The sequence below is a fragment of the Rattus norvegicus genome, chromosome 10 (assembly GCF_036323735.1).
Source record: "Rattus norvegicus strain BN/NHsdMcwi chromosome 10, GRCr8, whole genome shotgun sequence".
NCBI lineage: Eukaryota > Metazoa > Chordata > Mammalia > Rodentia > Muridae > Rattus > Rattus norvegicus.
Genome location: NC_086028.1, coordinates 36,592,347 through 36,616,357, shown reverse-complemented (window position 1 = coordinate 36,616,357; position 24,011 = coordinate 36,592,347). Strand labels below are relative to the sequence as shown.

The 24,011-nt window shown below is 50.4% G+C and overlaps 1 protein-coding gene across 10 annotated transcripts in view; it reads left to right on the top strand.

The window, feature by feature from the left end:
* Positions 1-24,011, top strand: part of Jade2 (jade family PHD finger 2) — a 48,943-nt gene that overhangs the window by 8,772 nt on the left and 16,160 nt on the right. For 9 of the 10 annotated variants that reach the window (XM_063268972.1, XM_006246254.5, XM_006246257.5 and 6 more), the window contains exons 2-7: positions 1,187-1,244; positions 3,907-4,001; positions 15,847-16,004; positions 20,379-20,539; positions 21,141-21,352; positions 23,091-23,258. In XM_063268972.1, the coding sequence (XP_063125042.1) occupies positions 1,187-1,244; positions 3,907-4,001; positions 15,847-16,004; positions 20,379-20,539; positions 21,141-21,352; positions 23,091-23,258 (852 nt within the window). Of the gene's footprint in view, positions 1-1,182; positions 1,245-3,906; positions 4,002-15,846; positions 16,005-20,378; positions 20,540-21,140; positions 21,353-23,090; positions 23,259-24,011 lie in introns of all 10 variants that reach the window. The other variant, XM_039085924.2, reaches the window with a different exon arrangement.

Below are 24,011 nucleotides of genomic sequence, written 5' to 3'. Positions count from 1 at the left end.
TGCTGTAAGGGGTGAGATTTTTATAATTGTTTCTGCTTCTTGGACTGCTTGCACTGCCCAGTGTGTCTCAGCTCTTTGCCCTTTAGAAAACACTGGGCAGCAAGCAAGCAGCCCCGTCCAGCTCCTCCCATTCTAGTGGGGGGAGGGCATGGGTAAAAATCTCCTCCCTGAGGTCAGGGGTTAAGCAGAACCACTCACAGGTCTGGGTAATTGTCCTTCCAGTGAGTAGATATTTCAGGGTCTCTGTGGCACTGCGGGAAGATAGAGGCATCTCATAGGTGGACAGGAGCAGGCTAGAGATAGAGGACAGTAGGTGTTGGGAAGCAGATGGGGTGCACTGAGTGACTTCTCCCTGAGAACTAGAACTGACCCGGAACATGGTGGGAAGCACCCTGGGCCAGGTATTAATTTAAGCCTCTCCAGGTGTTCTCCAAGCAGGCTCTGCCATTCAGGCTTCTGTAAAACCTGAGGAAGAAGTGGGTAGGCACAGCCTTCCAGGCTGAAGTGGATTCTTTACGCAAAAGGAGTTCAGGGTAACCTCAGGAATCAGACCTCCGACTCTGGGGTTCAGCCCTCAACTCCATTAACTCGTTAAGTAGCAGAAAGAGGCTGGCTTCCTCTGTAAATGGGCCTGTGTCTTGCAGCTCATCAAGCTGTTAGGAACTCAGCACCGTGGACTAGAATGTGAGGGAGCTTCTCCTAGTGACTTAAAAGTTAGATGGCACAGGAGAGATACAGTAGGATTGCATTTTACCCAAGGATGGACCCATTTCCACACTCCAGTAGCCATCATGCTCAGGATTGGGCCTCAGTGATGGTTTGTGCCTTACTTACTTGGGCTTTATTTCTCCCTCCTCCCTCTAGGGAGCACTAGATTGGGAAGTATCTGCAATAGGTCATGTTTCCTGACCTGCTCATTTCGTTGAAGGGGAACTGGGACTTGAGCCGTCATTATCACCATTCAGTCTGCGTCTGCTGGCCTCCCTGCGGTCCTTTGACACCCATTGGCAGACTTCTGTTTGTCCACGTTCCTCCTCGGGGCCTCCTTTCGAAAAAGCTGGCTCTGTGGGTGGGTAGAGAGAGAGGATGAGTCTGGGAGAGGGCCTTTGTCCTTTCTCTCAGGGTGCGTTGAGGATTCCCCCCTGATGTCTGGGAAGATAATATTCCTTCTTGCCTTTTGTTGCAGATGGAAGAGAAGAGACGAAAATACTCCATCAGCAGCGACAACTCTGATACCACTGACGGTAAGGCTCTCCCACTTGGCTCTGTAGGGACAGCATTAAAGTGATACTGGCAGGCCCAAAGACCTGGTAGGAGGAGGCTGACCCCTCCGTTTAGCTCAGCCCAGGGCCCCATGGGCGAAAAGCCAAGTCGGTTCCTCTGCCCCTGAGGCGGTCAGACCCTTCCCTTATCAGAGCTCCATCCCAATTAGTCCACCGCCCAGCGCTAGGTAGGCCTTCCTCTCCCTTGTTATAGACTGACTCCTCTCAGGGCTTTTGCTGCTGGTTGATAGAAGAGAATGAATCCTTTAGCTTTTAGAAGTTTCTACAAAACAGACATGAAACCTGTTGCCCCTTATTGGTATAATTAGTTATTATAATAATTAACAATGTATTATAATATATTATAATAATATATTATAACTTCCTCACCAGTGCCCAACCCTGATCAGAGAATTCTTATCATGTTCACTGCTGTTCCCAGCTAGAATCTGGCACACAGTAGGTGTACTATAAATGCTGTCTGACGAAAGTGATGAAGAAGCCCAGGAGTCCTGGAAGCTTGACAATGCCTTCTAAGAAGTAGATTTAGAGAAAGGGGTGGGCATGTCAGTTGGGTGTCCGGGAGTGGGGGAAAAGGTCCCATTGTCAAAATGCAAATGACATTTTGGGAGCAGAGAAAAAGGTTTGTGTATGTATAATAAGAGCTTTCTTCCTGGTTGGTAACAAAAGGTAGCCATTGTCTGGTGGCCCCAGAAGCCATTCCTCAACCTGTTGGATTAAGGAGTCTCCATGAGTGAGAAGGGGCATGCAGCCAGGAGGATCCCATCTTGAAGTGACTACTTTGGTGGGGCCCTCGAAGAAGGCCCAGCCACACTACAGGGGAGGCCAAGCCTGGAGCCCCTGCATCTCTAGACCTAGTGGACTAGCGATGTCTGCTCCCTATCAACCAGGGGCTTGATAATGGGCCTTTGGGCCTCATTTGCTGCCCCGCCCCCTCCTCCCTTCCAACCCCCTTACTACAGGAAGGAATCACAGTATCTAGAGTTTCGTGGCCACTCATCTTCCACTGCTAACCTGCAAAGTCATGGGGGCATCTGTGCATCTGAGCTGTGGAGAAGCAGCAGGTTGGACCTGGACTTAGAGCTGTTACCCCTTCATCAGCTCCCACCACTGTCCCCACCCATGACTGTTGACTACTGTGCTCACCGAAAACCTTGGCTCTGGAGCTGGTTGCAGTTGAGCCCTTCCTCAATCCCAGCCCTTGGGAGGCTGACCCAGGTGGATCTCTGTGAGGGCAGGTCAAGGCCAGCCTGGTATCCACAGCAAGTTCCAGACCAGCCAGGGCTATGTAATGAGACTCTGCTTACAACCAAAACAGAAAAACCCTGGGTCTTCCTGGTCCTTCGTGCTGAGGCCATTGCTCTATAGTCTAGCCATGGCCTTGGATCCTACAGTCATGGCTAGTTGAAGAATCCCTTTGGACCATCCTAAAGCTATAGATATGGTATCCTTTGGTTAGCCTTTAGAGGACGGTCATCTCTTATCCTGTTAATCAGCTTCACGTTACTGTCATGTAAGGTTATTAACTTATAAAAGGACAGGTCTACTTAGCCCACAGTTTTGGGACTCTCCGAGGTTTCAGGTTCTAAATAAGCCACACTACCTCCCAGTAGCACTGACCTGAGGACTAGGTCATGGACACATGGGCCCTTGAGGTACTCATGTCTAAATCATCATAGGTCTCTTAGAGAAGAGCAAATAATCCCAGCACTGACGAGCATGAGTTCGAGGCCAGCCTGTCTTATTTTCTTTTCCTGTTGCTGTGATAAAATATACCGACAAAAGGAACTTAGGGAGGAGTTTGTTTGGGCTCACGGTTCAAAGGTCCAGTCCGCCATGGCAAGAAGGCATGGTGATGAGAGCTTGAAGCACTGGGGTCACGTGTTTCTGCAGTGGGAAGAGAGGAGAGAGGCGGATGATGGTGGTCAGCTTGCTTTCCTTTTATGCAGGGTGGGGTGTTGGGGGCTACCAGTGCTTCCCACTTTTACCACCTGGGTCTTCCTACCTCAGTTAACTCAGGATGGTCCCTCAGAGGCTTAGGCACGGATTAACTGATCCCTCACAGGAGTGTCTGGAGGCTTCACTTCTAGATGATTCCCATTAAGTTGGCGTCAAACCATCTCGCACCACCTCTTCCAGGCAGACGTCAAATAGCTTGTGGTGGCCAGCGGTCAGGAGGCTCACTTGGGTCTAGCCTGGTAGTCTCCAGGTCTGCTCAGTCTCATACTTCCCTGCCCTGCCCTACCCTTTTTCTGTTATCCACTGGGACATCCAGGAGTGCCATGATGCACCCAACCTGGGGCAGGCTGGAGAGAAAGGGCATGGACTTTCAGAGATCCATGACCAAGTAGGAAGCAGAACCTCAAAGAGGATAGGGACTTCTTCCGTGCCACAGAAATAGTGGTCGCCGCTTTTAATTTCTTAAGCCCCTTTCAGTGGTGAGTGAAGGAGCCTTCATATTCTCATTGGTCTGTGGAAGGATCGAGGTCCAGGGCAGGGACAGTGCCTCCCACCTTCTGATCCTACACTCGGGTGTTCGCCTTGGAAACTCCCGTCCACTCTGTGGTCGGATGCTGTTTCTGACTCTTCAGGAGCCCTCATGGCCTCTGTCCTCTCTCTGCAGGTCACGTGACATCCACATCAGCATCAAGATGTTCCAAACTGCCCAGCAGTACCAAGTCGGGCTGGCCCCGGCAGAACGAAAAGAAGCCCTCAGAGGTAGGCAGCAGTGGTGGAAAGGTTCAGGGAAGGCTGGCGTGGTGAGGCACCTGTGCGGAGTGAGAGGAAGAGCTGAGCAGATACATGGAGGCCACGTGTTCTTGGCAGAGGGCCCATACCCAGTGCCAAGGTGGCCGTTGTGGCAGGATGGAGTGAACGGGGACACCGGTATATGCTTCTGACGGTACTTCATGTGTACCTGCATGTTAAGCAAGATAATGCCTTCGCCTTCTGATCTGCAAGTGGAGGTGTTAACGGCTCTACCTGTGGGTCAAGACCTCGTTGGGGGTGGAATGACCCTTCACAGGGGTCACATGTCACATATCCTGTATATCAGATAATTACGTTACTTAATTCATAACTCGCAAAATTACAGTTATGAAGTAACAATGAAATAACTTTATGGTTAGGGGTCACCACAACATGAGGAACTGTATTAAAGGGTTGCAGCATTAGGAAGGTTGAGAACCGTTGGTGTAAGCCGTTCCTCTTGACCTAGAGAGGCCTTTGAATGCTCATAAACAGGGCAGTGATATAATATGATGTGTTTATTGTTGTGAGACAGTGTCTCTCTACGTAGCCCTGGCTAGCCAGGACATGCAGTGTAGACTAGCTGGCCTCAAACTCACAGAGACCCCCCCCCCCCCGCCTCTGCCCCTGAGTGCTAGGACTAAAGGTGTGTGCCACCACATCAACATATTCTGATGTTTTAATAACTGGCTTCTGTGGGAGAAAATAACCCCCTTGCATTTAGTAGTTCAGAGCTGGTGGCAGTAAAGTCAAAAAGCAAAGTGATTTGGGAAGCTTCAATAAAAACTAAGGGTGATGGGGTTTGCTGGTGCTAGGCAGAAGGACGGGTGTGTCCAGAACCCTCTGATGAACTGCATGCCTCTAACAATACTTCATGTGTACCTACATGTTAAACAGAGTAATGCCTTCACCTCCTGATCTGCGAGTGGAGATGCTTATGGCTTCCGTGGGGGCGGTCCTTGGTTCATTACCTCACAACAAGACCTTGCGTCTTGTGGCCATTGAAAACTTGCATGCAGGGACTTTATCTGTTTCTGCTTAGCATTTCACTGGCAACGCCACTGGGCAGAGACAAGGTATAAATGTGGCTGTGAGAATATCCGAGGCTTGGGGTTAGCTCGGTGGTAGAGCACTTGCCTAGCAAGTACAAGGCCCTGGGTTTGGTCCTCAGCTCCAGAAAAAAAAAAAGGGAGGGGGAGGAGTCCAAGGCTGTGCATTTCTAACCTGGTTTTTATACATGAAGCTGGTATAAGGACCATGTTTTTATGGGGTGGGGTCAAGGAACCATGTCTTTTCTCAGGCTGCACCCCATTTTCTCCCATTGCTTTCCACTGGGTTCATCTGTTGTTAGTTTTTTCCAGCCCCTAGATGTGGATTTGGGGTGAACTTCCTGTATGCTCTTAAGTGGTCTTCCCCAGAGCTTTGTATTAAAAAAATATGATTTCTTGCCTAAGATGCCTTGCTCTGTGCCGGTCCCCTTGGGTGGGCAGGATTGGGGCCCCATGAGAGTGGTCTCCGTTTTCCTGCCAAGTTACAATAACTTGTTTAGTTTGTGTGTGTATACACATTAATGCATGTGTGTGTTGTGACATAAACGCCGAAGACAGAGAGCAACTGGAAGGAGTTGGATCTTTTCTGCCATTGGGGTTTCAAGGGTCAAACTCAGGCCCTTAGGCTTGGCAACAAGCACCTTTACCTACTGGGCCATTCCGACCCCAATGCTGGTATCTTCTGAACCTGGTTTGTGTGGACGTGAATGAAAATATCTCTGGGAGTGTTGTGAAGGAAGGAGTTGGATGCTGGGGCTGAAGGGTAAGAGTACATTGTAACTCTTAGATACTCTCCTCCTTAGCTTTGGGAAGCAAAATATGGCTAGGATTGTGGAAGGCTCTGCCTCTTCGTGGATGAACAACATTTTGGTCACCTTTATTTGGCCCTTCTGGCCCTTAGAGGCAGGAACTACTGTGCCCATTTAAGACTTGAGGAGGTTGGTTCTGAGAATCCAGCCTTTCTCCAGCTTCCCTATGATCCTGGATACTGGCATGAGATGGGAAACTCTAGAAGGAGCTCTCTCTTCCCCTGCTCTGCCTCCCCATGCTTGTGGGGGATGGGGCTCCTTCTCCACTGGCTGGGACCAACCCTGGGTGGAAACAGGTGTCAGCAAGGCTGAGAAGAAAGAACAATTTGCATGGGGCAGAAAATTCCCCTGCCTCTTGGGTTTTCCAGCCCAGAGGCTATGTACCTAAAAATAGACTTGAACCTCTGTAAGGCACCTTCTGGGGACTAGCAGTGTAGAGCCCATGCCCAGACCAGGAGCCCTGCAGGTGTGGCTGTGAGGTCCACTCAGGAGGATTGAAGAGTCTTCCCTGCCTTGAATGGCAGCCAAGCCTTCCCTCCCACAACAGGCTGGAGGACAGCCTGAGAGGTTTTCCTCATCCTCTTGAGTGAGTGAGAGGGTTGAGCCGTGGCCGGTATAAATTCTTGAGTTATGGTGGTTCAGAGAAGGAAGGAAGCATCAATGAAAGCTTCCAAATGACTTGGCTCGTGAGAGGGCAGAGAGAAATGCTAAGACTGGGCTGCAAGAGTGTGTGCACGCTCTGATGAATGAACTGGAAGCAGAGGGCCTCGCTAGTGAGCCTGGCCTAAAGGACAAAGGCTCCAGGCACCCTAACAAGGGATTCTTGGGAACCCTGTCTGCCCAGTGCCCTGTGGGATAACTGCTAGGTTGGTCACACTGTGTGCCCTCACTGAGGCAGAGCAGTATAGAAACACCCCCTCCCTCTGCTGGCTGCAGAGCTGAGGAAGCTGTGGGTCACTCCCTGTTTTTACTCCTAAGTGTGCCCAGTCATGGAGTAGGGAACTTGAGGCCCCAAGCTTCTTAGCACTGCATTAGCAGTGGGGAATACAGTGAAGTGTCAAATGGCTGAGGAATAGGTTTAGGGAAAACCGATACCCTTCCTTTCCTACCTAGGGGAGGCTGCTCTTCACAGTTCTAACGTGGGCCAGGGCCAAAGAACACTGACCAAGAGTCAGGACCCTGGACAGGGCTGAAGCGAGCTTTCCCATATGGCTTTTTACCCATGCCCCTCCCTAAGCCGATGGGAAAGGGGAGATCTAGGCTGGGTCAGGAGTCTGCCTTTAAGCAGTGGAAGGGAAGGTGGGGGCAGGACCAAGGGATCAGCCTTCTTTTCTTAGGCATTTTTTGGGACACCCACGAAGCTGAAGTCTGTCCCTTAGACCTTAAATTCAGAAGTCAGGGGGGACCCCAGCCTGAGAAACTGGTACTGTGTAAATTCTGCTACAGTCTTGGAGTTGGTGTGCTGTCTTGCCCAATAATGTTGGCATCCTACCACTTTATCCTTCATGGATCACAGCTTCAGAAAATCTGAAGTAAGGTGCAGCCTGAGACCATCTTTGATAGTCCAGCATGAGCCCTCTACCACAGGGCAATGCTTAGGTGGGTAAGGACCTTCCAGCTTGAGGAGCAAGCTGAGAGTTCAGTTTTAATTTCTCCAAGTGGGGTTCCAGGTTTCTTGGCTGCCAGAAAGCTTCTTAAGTGGCAGATGCTATCTAGTTGAGGGACAGTAAAGGGGCCCGCTTACCCATTCCCCTGGCTAGTGTTGAGTTATCTCCATGACACACACACACACCCTTGCAATGGACAGGTTTTTTCTAAGCCAGAGTGCTACTTGGGGTGCTAAGGATGGTTCTGGGAGAGACCTGGAGGCCTGCCCTGTGGTTGGTGCCATGGGCTATATATATCTTCCTCACGCGTTGAGACTGCAGGGCGGCTAAGCAGTGGGGAATTCCCCTAGGCCACCTGTCTAGAGGTGAGACGCCATGCATCAGGAAGTCAGTCAGTGAGGCTCTGCTGCTGAGTAAGGTCAGCAGGTACTGAGGGTGCCTGGGAGGCATGGCTGGATGTGGGCGGGTGCTTTAGGAAATGCGTCTAGCCTACTTGGAAGTCCAGCCTATTTGGCCAGCCACTTGACCCGACTCCTCCCCTCCTGCCCCACCTAAGATCAATGCCTAGAGCCTGTTTTGGGAATATGGCTTATTTTTTCCTGATACCCATGGAACCTGTAGAAGGGTATCTTAGTTATTCTACTGCTGTGAAGAGACACTGTGACCAAGGCAACTTATAAAAGGAAGCATTTAATTTGGGGGCTTGTATACAGATTCAGAGGGGTAGATAATCTGTAATCATCATGGCAGGAGGCCTGGTGACTGGCTGGCTGGCTGGCAGGCAGGTTCGAAACAGAAGCTGAGAGCTTACATCTGATGTGCAAGCATGTGGCAGAGAGACTGGGCCTGGTGTGGGCTTTTGAAACCTCCAAGCCCACCCCCAATGACACACCTCCTCCAACAGGGCCACACCTCCTAATCCTTCCTAAACACTTCTACCAACTAGGGATCAAGCATTCAAATATATGAGCCTATGCAGGCCATTTTCGTTCAAACTGTCACAGAGAGGAAAGTTCCAGAAGAGAGTGGGATGGATATCAGGGCAAGTTGGCCACTTCTGGTGGTCCCAGAACAGGAAGGGTAGGAGTTGGGATCCTATGCTCCCATCTTCTGTAGGTTCTGTTGACGAATGGGTGTCTCTAGAGGAGAGAAGACATTGTACATTCTACAGAGGCCCTTACCTGAAGCCCAGCGCCCTGCCCTGGGTACAGGGGCTGGCCAAGAAAGTGAAACGGCCTTTGCAGTCAGCAACAGGATGTTCCCGAATGTGTCCCAGAAAGCTGTGTGAGGGTACCCCTGTCCCAGCAGTGCAGTTCTGCTTTTTAGAACAAAAATGATAACAACATAAAAAATGATTAGATCTATCCTGAGAGAACAGTGGTATGGACGGTTTATTAGGTCAAAACCAGGAAATAATCCTGGAAGCAGAGAGGTGACGCCTACATGTTTGGGAGTAGATAGTCTCTATGAAAGCAGCAGGAAGGGCTGCCGGCCTAGCATGCAGGAGGTCCAGAGGTCCAGAGTTCCAATCCCTAGCCCTGCTTAAATGTCATGGCAGGAGGGTTAGAAGTTCAAGCTTGTGGGGCCATCAGAATGGCTCAGGTAAAAGTGGCTGCCAAGCAACCTTGGCCACCTGAGCTGAGCCCCTGTAACTCACAGCGAAAGGAGACAATCAAGCCCAAAACATTATCCTCTGGCTTTCACGTGAGTGCTGGGGCAGACACCCCTCCCAAACACACAGCATACACATGAATATACAAGAAAGTCAAGAATCCTCCTTGGCCACACACAAGTTCTGAGCTAGTCTGGGCTACCCGAGACCCTGTAATAAGCCAACAATGGCCAGGAGTAGTTAGGAGAATGATTACAGAATGTGCCCTAAACCCTAGGTTCAATCCCCAGCACTGAACCCACTGGGCCTAGTGGTGCTTGCCTGTAATTCCCAAATTCAGGAAGTGGAGGCAGGAGGATCAGACAGACATTCAAGGTCATCCTCCACTACGAAGCGGGTTAGAGACCCTCACTCCAAACAATCAATTTGGTGTTTATCACATGCAGAGAGCTGACGCTCAAACAGGAGAGCCCCCAAAGAAATTTCCTATTAGAACCAGATTTCCAGCCTGTTGGGTGGGGGTGGGGCACACCCTCTTCCTCTGGGGGCCAGGCACTTGCTCTCTGAGACTGCACTTGGGCAGGCGGAGGGGTGGGGTGAGTAGGGCCCAGAGCCACTTCTAGTAGAGTTAGAGATAGAGAGATAGAGTTCTTCTCGCCAGCTGGAAAAGCCTCCAGGCCTCTGGGACTTGTCTTGCAAAGGAAACGCACGTCATAAATTCTCTTTAAGAGCAGGAAGTGCTGTTATCCTCGTGAAAATAAGAGAAGGAGATGTCGGAGTGGTTTTTCAGTTTTTTTGAGCACCTGACCCTGGTGGTTTGAAGCTGGAGCTGGACGGGTGGTGACTGTTCCCTGAACCCCTGTCTGGGATTGCACATCTAATATATAATGTAAATTTGCTCTCGGCTGAAAAAACTGTATCAGGTTCCCAGCCCAGAAAAGATTACTCGGAGGTTGAAATGTCTCTTGGCTGTCTCAGGGGTGGTGAGTACCGGTGTGACTGAAGACCTGAAACAAGTAGTTTATCAACTCCTGAGTCGTCTTCACAGCTGTGAGGGAAGGGGATCCGAGATGACCCAAGGGTAGACAGTATAGGGAAAGTGGTTTGACATGAGAGCTGTGCCTTAGCATTACCGGATATTATTTCTGACAAGACACGACACTCAGGGAAAGAAACCTTAAAATAAGGTTTCCAGGGCTGGAGAAGATGACACAGCCCTGGCTGCTCTTGCTGAGAACCTGAGTTTGGTTTCCAGCATTCAGGTTGGGTAGCTCATAACCATCTGTAACTCCAGTTCCAAAACACTGAACACTCTTCTAGCTTCCACGGGTGCTTATTCACAAAGGGCGAGCACACACAGACACAGACACACACATCGGATCTTTAAACAAAAAACGACTTTGAAAATAACTTAGTTGGTAGAATGCCTCGCAGGCATGGAACCCCGGGTTTGATTCCTAGCACCCCATAAAAATGAGGTGCATAGCTGTAATCCCAGCCCCCAGTCTGGTAGAGGCCAGAGGTTAGAGACAGTTCATGATCATGCTCAGCTGTGTAGCAAGTGTGAGGCCAACCGGGGCTATGTAAGAAAAAGAAAGTGGTGTTCAGGACGGGTCCCCAAAGCTTTCTTGGGCACGAAGGATAAAAATAAGGAGATGCAGGTCCTGACCAAAGCCATCTACATTGGCTACAGTGGTTGGGACCCATTTCTGAGTTCTCACTCCACACATACATACATACATACATACATACATACACACACACACACACACACACACACACACACACACACACACACACACACACTCTCATTCACTCACTCACTCACTCTCTGCCTGGTATGAACAGCCATACTTCAGGGAAATCTCAGGGTGGTTTGTTGATTGTTTTGTATTTATTTACCCACTCATTCCACAACTTTTCTTCAGGCGTTACTAGGATGATGTTACAGAATAGATAGGGGAGAGATGGGACCTGTAGGACACATGCAGCACCTGTCTTAAATGGCTTACTTCAGGAGATCGACATCAATGCATGCGTGCACGTGGTTTAGTTTATTGATACAGGGTCTCATGTAGCCCAGGAAGGCATCAGACTCACTGTGTAGACAAGGGTGTTCTTGAACTTAGGTGTTTGTGCCTCTCCCTCTCATGCTGTGGATATAGGCATACGCTGCTGCATCCAGTTTATGTAGTGCCGGGGATCACACCCAGGGTGTCCTGCAGGCTAAGCGAGTGCTTTTATCAACTGAGCTCAACCCCTTACCCCTGTGTTAACTGTGTCTGTGCTGAGTCTTTCATGGGTAGCCAGATTTCCTCAGTCATCCAGCCTCCAAGAAAGGGAAGCAGAGAACCAAGTTTCCAGGGTCAAGTGTTTCAAGCTACAGAGCCACACATCATGGTACAGAATTCTCTGTGCTGCCTGGCCTAGTGTCAGCATACTTTGAAAGTTGCCCAATGAATGTCATTATTCATTTTTGGAGGTCACTCCAACGCCATAGACACTCCCTCAGAGCCTGCTTTCAGCTTTTTCTGGGCAGCAGGTAGAGAAAGCAAGTAGCCTATGGTCTCGAGAAGAGGAACTGTGCGTCAGGACCATGTCACGAGCTCGTGGGTAACGTCCTAACTTGGGAAGAGCAGGGTCTTCAGTCCCCTCTAGGGTGATCTTGGCACCCCTGGCCCTTGGGCTGGTTGGTAGCCTTTTAGCATCCTTTATACAGTTAGAGAAAGCTACAGTTAACATCGTCCAGCAGCTCAGTAGAACTTGGTTGCTAGGCAGCCTACATTTGAAGACAACCAAAAGAAAGAGAAGTGGCAAACATTCATCTCCTGAGGAAATTGCTTGTTTTCCAGCCCCTCGAAGTTCTTGCCACAGCAAGAATTCTGTTTGTTAGTGTCCATTTTATTCTATATTTAGTTTTCATAAATTATTCAAAGGAGTTGTAGGAAAATCATTAGGCTTTCTCCAAGCCCAACTTCTGGTAGCTCCAACAGAAAATACGTAGCTTAGGAAACAGGCAACTCTGTTGGTGGTCAGGTGTCGCCCCAGATGCGAAGACTACCAGGTTCCCAGCTGTAGCCTGCAACTGAAACTGAGGTGTTGGTCTGTGGCAACATCTGGAGTCAGCACCTTGCATGTGCACCCCAGATGTTGACCACACTGAGCTCCTCTGGCTGGGAAGATGTACCAGAAAACCAGGAGACTCCAGCAACAGGGGCTCTGGCAACACAGACAAAACTCAAGACCAGGCTGGTTGCAAGCAGAGCCTCCTAGAACCACTGAGGACCAGTGAGCAGGGGAGGATGAGGATGACGGGGGTGAGGAGGGAGGTGTGCACAGGGTAAGAAGGGTTTGGGTGACTGCAGTGACAGTCACAGCCACGGGGCCTGGGAAATTCCATTCCATCCCCACTTGTTGCAACTTGAAGAAGAAAAAATTGTTGTGGTGGGGAAGCCATGGCCATAGGGAGCCTTCTGTGGGGTCTCACACAGCCTCTTACTAGGTAACTTAGGATGACCTTGAACTGGGGTGTGTGTGTGTGTGTGTCTGTCTGTCTGTCTGTCTGTCTTTGTGTCTGTATATACCAGGCCCATGCAAGTCACCCGATACAGGTGGAGGTCAGAGGATAAGTTCTGTAAGCCATTTCTCTCTTTCCACTGTGGTTCTAGGGGTTGAAGGCAGGTCATCAAGCCTGCGTGGAAAGTGTTTTGTACCTTCCAAGCTGCCATTCTTGCCCAACCTTGAACTTCTAGTCTCCCTACCTCCACCTCTTAAGTACCCAGGTCACAGGTGTGCACCCTCACCATGCTCGGTTTCAGTGGTACTGGGAATTGAACACAAGCCTACTAGGTACACACGATGCCTACTGGGCTACATCCCCAGCTGAAAAATACTTAAGCACAGCTCTTAGACCGTCTCTGCTTACCGAGCAGTGGCTTAAACCAGCAAGTGCTACCCTGTGTTTTCCTGAGTCCTGCCTAAAAGAGGTACTGGTGTCCCCATCACCTGTTCCTCAGTGATGGGGACAAAACTTAGAACTGTCTTTTAACCTGGCCCACACTGCTAAAGGACCCCAAGTTGAGCCCCAGATCCTATCCTGTTCTGAGGACTCTGGAGTCTGAGTCAGGAATGGGCTTCTGTCAGGGAGACCTGGTCACTCCCAACTGCAACACAAGCTTTTCACTGGCCCGGAGACATCAGGCCCCGAGGAACGGGGGCTACTCAGTACTCGGAAGCCTCATGTAGGTCCATGTGGTTGAGGATCTCCACCTCTGGAGCCTCTCTAGTTTGCACCTCACTCTGTAAGTGTTCACAGGATATGCAAGGTCCCTTGTCTTTAGTGCCAGGCACTGAGACCACACCTAACAGCAAAGCAATGTACGACAGAAGAGAGGATCAGAAACACCACGCAAGTAAAGCAGATGGTGTCTGTGTATATGAGTCATTAGAAGAGGGTGACTTGGGGTCGGTTGGAAACTGACCCAGTCAGGTACCCTGCAGTCCCAGAGCTGACATTTGAGGTCACTGAGGTGACAGTTAAGGTACATTTGAGGGTGAGGAAACCGAGGGGTGGTTTTATTTTTTGATAGTCTCCTGCTATTCATGCTGGCCTTGAACCTTGTAGCGGAGGATGGCCTAGACCCGATTTCTCCTGCCTCCATCCCTGAACGCTGAGACTACAGGCACGTCTGTCCTACCACATCCCGATTTATGTCTCTATAGACAAAGCCCAGACAGAGTTCTGTTCATGGCGGGCAAGCAACTTGGCTACATCCCTAGCACTCTGGTTGTTGCTCCCTGCCTAGTTCTGGCTGGCCTGGAACTCACTCTGTAGACCAGGCAGTCTTGAGGCAGGCTTCCTGCTTCTGCCTCCAGAGTACTGGAACCTTGGCCAGGGTATTTATTTCTAACCACATTGCCTCCTCAGACGTTCATTTCAAGATGGGGTGTCCCAGTCCGGTGGGTCCCTGTGGCATCAGAGCTGCAGGGTTCAGGGACGTCCCACTGAGAACTTAGAGGGAGTTCCACATCAGCTCAGACCCTGGTTGTACTAGAGCCTGTGTTGAAGTCTGCAAGGAAATAACCCAGTCTCTGCAGCACCGAGCCACGCCCTCGCCAGAAGCCCCAGTGGGGAAAGCCTCTTACCAACAGGGTGCCTGAGTTTGCACTCTTGTCTTAGCTGTCTTGCTGCTTGCTAGTAAGATATGCAAATTATCAGGGCTGTGAAATCCTAGCCCCATTCCATCTTCTGCTTAATTAGCATTTAATCTAATCTGGTTTTAATTTTTTTTCGCACTGGCACCCTAATTAAATGTTAGGGTGTTCGTCTTAACAATTAAATTATATTGGCAAATAGAGTCTTCAAGAAACTTGACCTTTTTTTTTTCACGTCAGAGCCCTCTGCCGCTAGATGCAGATATTAATTGGACTCCGTGAGACACTGATGCTAGGTCCATTGATGGACCCATCCCACTGTTTTCCACAAGGCACACAGCCAGTGAGCTGGTCCCAGCAGGCAGTGGGTTACAGCTGAACAGGTTCTTCAAGGGTTCGTCAGGAGCGTCCAGAGGCTCAAGTGAACTGACCAAGCCCCTCGGACCTTCACTTCTGCAACGGGTGTTGACTTTGCAAAAGGGCCGGGGTGGGAGGTGGGGCATAGGCCTGGAGGGTACTTGCTTGAAGTGGTTTCTTCCTTCTCATTGATGTGAGTCCACTTTTAACTTGTGATTTTCAAGTGATGACCACTGGGAACGTAGGGCCTCGAGTAAGTCACATGGTAGCTAGTGGTACCATTGTGTGTTCCACAGCAACACTTGGGGGGCGGAGGGGGACAGAGGCAGGAGGCTTTGCCATCACCATCTGGGAAAGGGGTTCAGAGGTTATTCTCTGGTAGTTCTCGGGAGGGACAATGGGAAGAACAGTTTTTCTAGTGAGGGGACAGAAGAAACCTCAAACATGGCCCCGAGGGAATTTGGGACAGACGTAAGGACAAAGGAAGACAAAGGTCTTTCCCATCACATACCAACCAAGGGTGGCTCTAGGGTGGGATGCACAGTGTCTTTGAGGGAACTTGGAAGTCCAGTTCATGGAAACTTCTCCCTGGGCTGCCCCAAGCCACTGCCTCTCGCCTTACTCTTTGTATAAGATCCAGGTCCTCCTTCCTGGAACTAGAGTGCCTCGTGTTTTATACTTAAGAGTTGTGCCTCTAGGTGCAGATCTGTAGCACAATCTTAAACCTCCCGGGGAGAGTCCTGGAACACTCAGAAAGCAGCCAAACTGCATTCGAAGGTGACCTTTCTACCCTTAGAGGTTCTGTTTGCGTGTCTGTCTGTACGACTATGGTATCCAAGAGATTGGGGCTGTGGGGCTGGGAAAGATAAGGAGACTGGGTTGTTTGTTTGCTTGTTTGTTTGTTTGTTTGTTTGTTTGGTGAGAAAAGATAAGGAGACTGGGTTGTTTGTTTGCTTGTTTGTTTGTTTGTTTGTTTGGTGAGACCTACTAATCCTGGCTTTCTTACTTAATCTGTCTTTATTCTGTGATGCAGACGGCAATTTTCACCACGTGGGTCCCAGATACTGAACTCAGGTCATCAGACTCCGTGGCAGGAGCCATTGCTTGCCTAGCCATCTCACTGTGGCCCTACTGTGTGCTGCCTTATTTGCCTGCTCCCCTGGCCTATGAAGCCAGCCTCTCTCTCTCTCAGGCATCCTGATGCCTCTTTTCCCTCTTATCTGCCAGGTTTTCCGGACAGACTTGATCACAGCCATGAAGATCCCAGATTCCTACCAGCTCAGCCCGGATGACTACTACATCCTGGCGGACCCATGGCGACAAGAATGGGAGAAAGGTGTGCAGGTACCTGCTGGAGCGGAGGCCATTCCAGAGCCCGTGGTGAGGTGAGCCAGGTGGCCAGGCTAGGACCATCGGGGTAGGGGATGAATCTGAAGTAGCTTTTTGGTGAGGGACCTCCCAGTCCTGAGATTCCTTCCCAGCCTCCTCTCTCTATTTTATTGTTTGTCAACAAACATTGGTCCAGAAACACTGGTTGGGTTGCCTTTGAGGCTTTGGGCTTGTACTCGGTTCTGAAGCCAGAACCTTGCCTCTCACCTTCAGAAGGACCCTGAACCGGAAGTGTAATCTTTCTTGTTTCTGAACCAAGGGTAACAACTATTTTCCTTGTGGTTGGAGAAAGGTCTAGTAAATGATCCCTAGAAGATTCAGGATGGGACATGCATAGAGCAGATGTGACAGAAAGGGCTATGTTACCCTTGCACACATCAGCAGAGCAGAGTAGGGAACTCTCCAGGCTTTTTTGCCATCAATTATCATGAAAATAAGCCATGTTGTTCTTTAAAGATATTTTTAGAGGGCAGAGCCTGGTGCCCATCACCCAATAGAGACTTAAGAAGGACTCGCCAGTGTCAGCCTCTGAGGTGTCTGTCCTACTAGAGCCAGGTCAGAATAGAATCCCCAAGGGCTTCATAGCCTGCTGGTCTTGTGGGCAGGGACTCTTGTCAGAACGTAACCACATCTGGTCTTAAAACTACAGAATATAGTCAACCTGTTTGATTCTGCAACCTGAAGGGACTGGTGGCCCTGTCCCACCAGCTCAACTGAATTGATCAGCTAGTGTTAATACCCCTTCCTGGTGTCAGCAGCCTCATGGCCTTGGCTTGAGATCAAGGAGATGACCCTTGGGCAAAGGTCACTACTATCCCCTCCTTTGAAATTGGCACCACTGCTTGCTGGCAGCCACATGTGTGAAGAGCCTGCTTCGTGTCAGCCCTGTGCTAGGATTGCAGGTTAGGGAGTTCTCAGCCCAGCCCAGGCACTCGGGGCAGACTAGAGGTGGGAAGACCTTTTCATGTCTGGGGCCCTCCACAAGATGGATGGATGGATGGATGGATGGATGGATGGATGGATGGATGGATGGATTTATGGATGGATGGATGGATAAATGGATGGATGGATGGATGGATGGATGGATGGATGGATGGGTGGGTGGGTGCATAGATGGACAGATAGATGAATGGATGGATCCCTTCTGGGGCCTGTAACATGGGTCAAGATCCTAGTGGGTTTTGTGCCCCAATCTTGTCAGTCAGGAGAACCATGCCCTGACCTCTGACCTCTCCAAGACAGCCTGCTCCTCTGTGAAACAGGATTATATTCTTATCAGTGGCCGGCCAACTGATGGTGTGGGAATCAGGGCGAAGTGAGAATCCTCAGGCCAAGTTGTCACTCTGTGTGGCATGACAGTTTATTGCAATTGCCTCTACATTGGTGGCTTGACTTCATTAAGTCTTTATATAGGGTTCTTTATCTGATGACATGGAGAGGGACCGTGCTGTCCTGGCCTCCTGAGGTGAGGACATCCTTCATCTGATTCAGTTGTTTTGTTGTAGCTTTCTTGCTTGCTTGCTTTCTTTCTTTCTTTCTTTCTTTCTTTCTTTCTTTCTTTCTTTCTTTCTTTCTTTCTTTCCTTCTTTCTTTCTTTTTTTTTTCTTTTTTTAATGTGTGTCCCAGGCTGGTTTTGAACTTGGTGTGTATCCAAGGATGATTGTCACATCCAGTTTATGTGATGCTGGGATGGACCGCAGAGCTTTTTGCTGTACTGGCTGGGCTCGGCCGACATGAGTTAGACATGCAGAGCCTCCCTGTACTGAGAGCAGAGGGGGCAAATATGTCCTGTTAGACTCTAAAACTCAAGATCGTCAGACCCTGCTTCCCAGCCTCCCACTGATCTGGGTGCCTCCCCACTGCACAGCCTCCTGGAAGCCATTGTGGCAGCTACCATGGGGGGTACTGGGTGCCTCCCAAGTCAAGTCTCTCACTGTCATTTGGGGACCGTAGTTGTAGGGTACATAGTACTGTCCCCACTTTATATATGAGGAAGTCAGGAAAGTCAGGGGAATTTCCTATGGGGCCTAGTAGGCTGCTGGGCCAGGAAATGACAGACCACAGGAACAAACCCTGGGCTGTCCCTGTGAGGCCTAGGGTAAGCATTAGGCACACCCTGACTACTCTCCCTCCAGACACCATCCCAGCCTGACTCCTCTGTCCCTCCATGGCCTTGGGACAGTTGTGCTCACCTCAGGGTCTAAAATCTGCCCCTGAGGATTTGCACTGTCCCTTTAGACTTGGTCCATGGCAAAATCAACCCCACCTGGCATCTGTCTTCATTGCTGGGATAGCCTCTACTCTCTGCTATTAGTCTCAATGAAGCTTTCCTTCCACACCATCCAGCTCATTCCATCTGCTGTGTCTGAGGAAGAGGCATTGGTTTAGAGTCAGGTCAGTTCAGGCCTGGTAGAAAGCTCTTTCTGGTGTGTGTGGCCCTGGCTCCCTAAAGGCCTAGCCAGGCTGCACCAGTGAAGCAAGCAGGTGTGACTGGTATTGGCAGTAGGTGGCTGTTCAGACAGGGATGCTCAAATGCTGGACTAAGTGTATGTTTAGGGCACACAAAGCTGGATTGTGACAAAATTACAGGCTATGCTTTTAAGAGACGCTCATTTGAAGTGACGGTTTCTTGGGAAAGGCAGCGTTTGGTTGGACTGAGGGCACTGGTGTTGGCTTCTGTTTAAGATCATTTACTTGGTGTGGGAGGAGGGTCCTGCCGTCATTTCATCTAAGACTCTCATTAGGGCTTCTCCTGTGGGATGGCGGTGCTAACCTTTAACCTTTGACCCCTTCTTGCTGTCCTCATGACTTCCCACCCTACAGTCTTTTCTCCCTGCTTACACCCTTGGCTCCCTGTACCCAGCCAGCATCCTTCCTGTCCCTTTTCTGACACCAAGGCATTTCCTGAAGCCAGGGGCCCTCCCTGCAGCTCAGCCCTGTCCTTGTGCCATCTTGAACCCTCCCTCCCCTGTCCAGCCTGAGCTGAGTCACAGCCCTTGGCAAGCCCTGGCTCCGACCCCAGGAGGCCTCCTGGGCAAGTGTGGGGCCTCTCAGGCCTGGCAGGGCTGGCCAGATGGAGGCCAGGCTCCAGACAATAACCATGGCAACCAGTGGGTATGGGAAGGCCTGGCATTTTGAACTGGCCTCAGAATCTGACGGGCAGCAGCACACAGATGCGTAGAGGGCCCCACCCACCTGAGGCAAAATGCCTCTTATCTTTCCATTTTGGGAGAAGGGTGATTGACATCTAGCAATCTACACACAACACACACACACACACACACACACACACACACACACACACACACGCGCTCTAACACTGTACACACAGTCAGCCTACTCCTCCCGCCTATCTAGCACTTTGCTAAGAGCTTTCTTTCTTTCTTTTTTTTTTTTTTCTTTTCTTTTTTTCGGAGATGGGGACCGAACCCAGGGCCTTGCACTTGCTAGGCAAGCTCTAGCAAGCGCTCTACCACTGAGCTAAATCCCCAACCCCACTTTCTTAATCCTTGCCATCCTCTCACCAAATGCCTGTGGCAGCTTGTGTTAGTAGTGCCCTGTTTGAGGAGTGGGAACCCGAGGGCACAGACATTCGAGGGTGGAGCTTTGGTATCTGCAGCAGGTCCCTGTCCCCAGGGGAAGGCTGATCTGGTGTGGGACCTGTGACCGTGCCGGAGCGGCAAGCTGAACCATGATGCCCGTGTGGTCCATGGGGAGGGACAACGTGTGGCCAGCATGTCACAGTGACCATAGACTGATCCAGAAAGCGCTCTCCTGGGTTCTATAGTAGAACCCTGTGGAGCTTAAACTCCGGGGAAAAGCAGCCAGACTTCAACTCAGGACCATGATACATGTCTATAGGGTGTTGATAAGGAGGGGCCAGGGAATAAGAAGTCGTGAAATCGGTCTTTGGTCCTAGCCTGGAGGGGTATGCCAAAGGGTCTAGAATCCAGCTGGCTCTATCTCACTTGTCCTCAAGTAACTGGTACAGGGCATTGCCTAGGATGGCACTTGGGACACCTGCAGACCAGGCAGGGCTGATTCAGGTTGGGAATAGCCCCGACTGGGCAAGGCAGATGCGACTGTGGCGGCCCAGGGCCACATGTCATCCCCACAGGGACCTCACTCTGCCTTATAGCCCTACTGTCCCTGTAGATCCACAGTCAGTAGAGTCTGTAAGACAGACTGGCAACAAGAAAAGAAATGGGAATGGGGATGGATATGAGGGGATGGGCGCTGTGGGATATCAGTATCTTCTCACCCAGGGTGAGATCATCCATCTTACCCAGGGCCACCAGTTCCTCAGCCGGGCAGACTGAGGAGAACAAGCTAAGAGCCCTCTCTTACCACTGCCATTCTCGGTTTCACAGGATCCTCCCACCACTAAAAGGCCCCCCTACACTGATGTCCCCAGAGAGCCCCACACTTGGTGAGGGTGCCCATCCTGACTGGCCAGGAGGCAGCCGCTATGACCTGGATGAAATTGATGCATACTGGTTGGAACTTCTCAACTCGGAGCTCAAGGAGATGGGTAGGTGACCCTTCTGCACTGGGTACATGATGGCAACCGTCAGGGAGGGTCTTCTTCTTGGCCCCTAGGGGTATCTGCACCTCCAGTGCCTGTGACTGACAGGTGTGGGACTCCTTGTCTCTGCCTCCCCAGTATCTACAGTTGTCAGTTAGAGGTAAAAAATAGCATGTAATTCACCAGGCTCGATGTCACGTGAAGTGAGCATCCAGTTAGTAGGCCTGGGTCTCCTAGATGAAGCCTGTTGACATGTCCCAGGAAAGACTAGCTTGGCCGTTATCTGAGTGTACCCACAGACAATACCCACACAGTGCAAGCAGTAGATCCCTCACGGAGCCAGCTGCCTCCCAGAGACACCCTACATTGTACGTGCATGCACATGTGTGTGAGTGGTCATGGGCAGTCTGTAGGCAGTGAGATGGCCATGATGGGCAGGAACCTGTAAGATTGGGTGGGTCAGTTGTCCCTGATGGAACTGAGGCCCATGTCACCACTGTAAATGGATGGATGGAGCCTTCCCCCACGACACCACTGCTAACATTTGCCCTGATTGCCAAGAAGCCTCTTGAACCGCTAACTGTGTTCCCTGTCATTCTGCCCACAGAGAAACCCGAGCTGGACGAACTGACGTTGGAGCGTGTTCTGGAGGAACTAGAGACGTTGTGCCACCAGAATATGGCACAGGCCATCGAGACACAGGAGGGGCTGGGCATCGAGTACGATGAGGACGTGGTCTGTGATGTGTGCCGCTCCCCTGAAGGCGAGGATGGGAACGAGATGGTCTTCTGTGACAAATGCAATGTCTGTGTGCACCAGGTGGGTGGACCCTGTCACTCTCACGCATGCTGCCTGAGCCCTGCTGAGGCTGGTTGCCCTGGCTTCAGGAGCATGATGAGCACAGTAGACCAACATCCCTACGGAGGGCTAGAGGCAGACCTTGCAGTACTTGGGACATCCATGGCCTGCTTGGCTCAGTCCTGCCAGCCATATCTAAGCAAGTGTCCTTCGGGTAGTCTGTCCCTCTCTGGTCCTCCTCAGAGAACTAACCCCCCCCAGCTCCTCACATCCTGACCTTACAAAGGAAACAGCAGCAGCAGGTAGTGATAGAGAGCCAAGCTGCCTAGTTTCAAAAAAAACGTGGTTCTGCTTTTTACAATGTACGAGGCTTAGGGCAAAGTTCTTCTCTGCGGGGCCCCATTTTGTAGACTGCGAATAAGTACGAGCAGTCAGGGCAGAGATGACTAAGTGGTGGGGTGCTTGCCCAGTATTCAAGAGACCTTGGGTTCAACCCCCAGTACCACCCCCAGCCCCCAGACAAAAGCCACTTGTTTACGATGTTTTTTTGCTTAGTGAAAATTAGTAAGGCTGAGCCTGTGAGATGGCTCAGCGGGGAAAGGGACTTATATTTTTAGAAAAGCGTAGTGATGTGCATTTAGTACCCATATAAAGATAGAAGGAGAGAGCCAACTCACAGAGTGGTGGGCCTCAAGGCTACATTTATGCCTGGCCATATTCTATCCCCCATAAACCTAAGAAATAGATACAGTATATCTGTGCTTGGAGTGTTTCTTACTGTTGTTATTGTAACAGAGCTAGTCGCTTTTCTTTTTTAAGGTTATTTTTATTTTTTTAAGGGTGTGGGAGGGGTGCGTGCATGTGTGACTGGATGCTTGTGGAGGCCAGAGGCAGCCAATCCCTCTGGAGCTGAAGTTGAAGGTGGTTGTGAGCTGATGTGGGTGCTGGGAACTGAACTCAGGTCCTCTGATCAGCAAGTGCTTTTAGCTCCCGAGCCGTCTCTCTAGCCCACCGTTAACTTTTCTTTATTTTTAAAAATCATCTTAGTAACTTATGTATATGGGTAGTTTTTGCCTCATGTATATAAATGTGTGTGTGTGATTCCCAGAGAAGAGAGGAGAGGACATTGGATCACCTGCTATTAGAACTAAATATGGTGGTGAGCCACCTCGTGGGTGCAAGGACCTGAAGCAAATGCTCTTAACTGCTGAGCCATCTCTCCAGCCCGTAGATCTCCCTTCTAGATCTTGAGGCCTGAGGCTGTAGGTACTCTGCATCTCTAGGCTTTCTTTCCAGAAGACCTGACTTGGATTCAGGGGCCCACTTTGGCCCCCAACTTTGAGGCACATGTGCCCGCTACAGCTGAACTACAAAGACCCTGGGGAGCTGAGAAGCAGGGACTTGGGGTCCATGTGTGTCTCCTACATACCTGTGATGGTGGGATGGGGACATCGCTATTAGCACAGAGAATCCTATATAAAAAGTTGAAGGTTTGCACTTTTGACTTGGGAGGTTTAGAACCAAGTTTGCAATTTGGGAAGCAGTTGAGCTCTTCCTAGAGCCTGTGCTAGTTGGAAATCGCTGGCTAACTTGGGTCTTCCAGACAAGAGCAGCCCTGACTTTTCCCAGAGGATAGGATTGTATACCCTCAGGGAATCTCTGTGCCACTCAGTGTAGCCTAGGAACAGAGATTGCCACCATTGGCAAGTCACTGAGCAGACACATGCCCTTGACCTATAACTACCCACTCTGTTCCCAGGCATGCTACGGGATCCTCAAGGTGCCTACGGGCAGCTGGCTGTGCCGGACCTGTGCCCTGGGAGTCCAGCCTAAGTGCCTGCTCTGCCCCAAGCGAGGAGGAGCCTTGAAGCCCACCAGAAGTGGGACCAAGTGGGTACACGTCAGCTGTGCCCTGTGGATTCCTGAGGTGTGTAGATTTCAGAGGGAGGGGCTGTGTGGAGAGCTCGGGTTGGACCTAGCAGAATTTAGGTGACAGAACATAGGAAAAAAGGGTCTGTTAGGTTCCCATGAAGACTCAGACAGTGTCTCAGTTAGGGTTTTAATGCTGGGAACAGACACCATGACCAAGGCAACTCTTAATACGGACAACGTTTAATTGGGGCTGGCTTACAGGTTCAGAAGTTCAGTCCATTATCATCAAGGTGGGAGCATGGCAGCATCCAGGCAGGCATGGTGCAGGAGGAGCTGAGAGTTCTACATCTTCATCTGAAGGCTGACAAGAGAATCCTGGCTTCCAGGCAGCTAGGGTGAGGGTCTTATAGCCCAGACCCACAGTGACACACCTACTCCAACAAGGCCATACCTAATAGTGCCACTCCCTGGGCCAAGCATATTCAAACCCTCACAGACAGGTCTAGGAATAACTTGGAACATTGTCTGCGAACCTGGTCATAGGTCTGGTCTTCAACTCTGAGGCACTGGGACATTCAGGAGGGACAATTTGAGGTCCAGACCTTAGTCAAGCAAAGGGGTTGGGGTGGGGGCTGAGTCTCAGATTATGGAATCTATCAAAACAAAGTTCTGGTTAAAATCAGAATGAAGCCAACCTTGGTAACATACGCCTGCAGATCCAGCACTTGGGAGATGGGAGTAGAAGATCAGGAGTTCAAGGCCATCATCCACTTGAATTTGATGCTAGCCTGGGCTACATGATAACCCT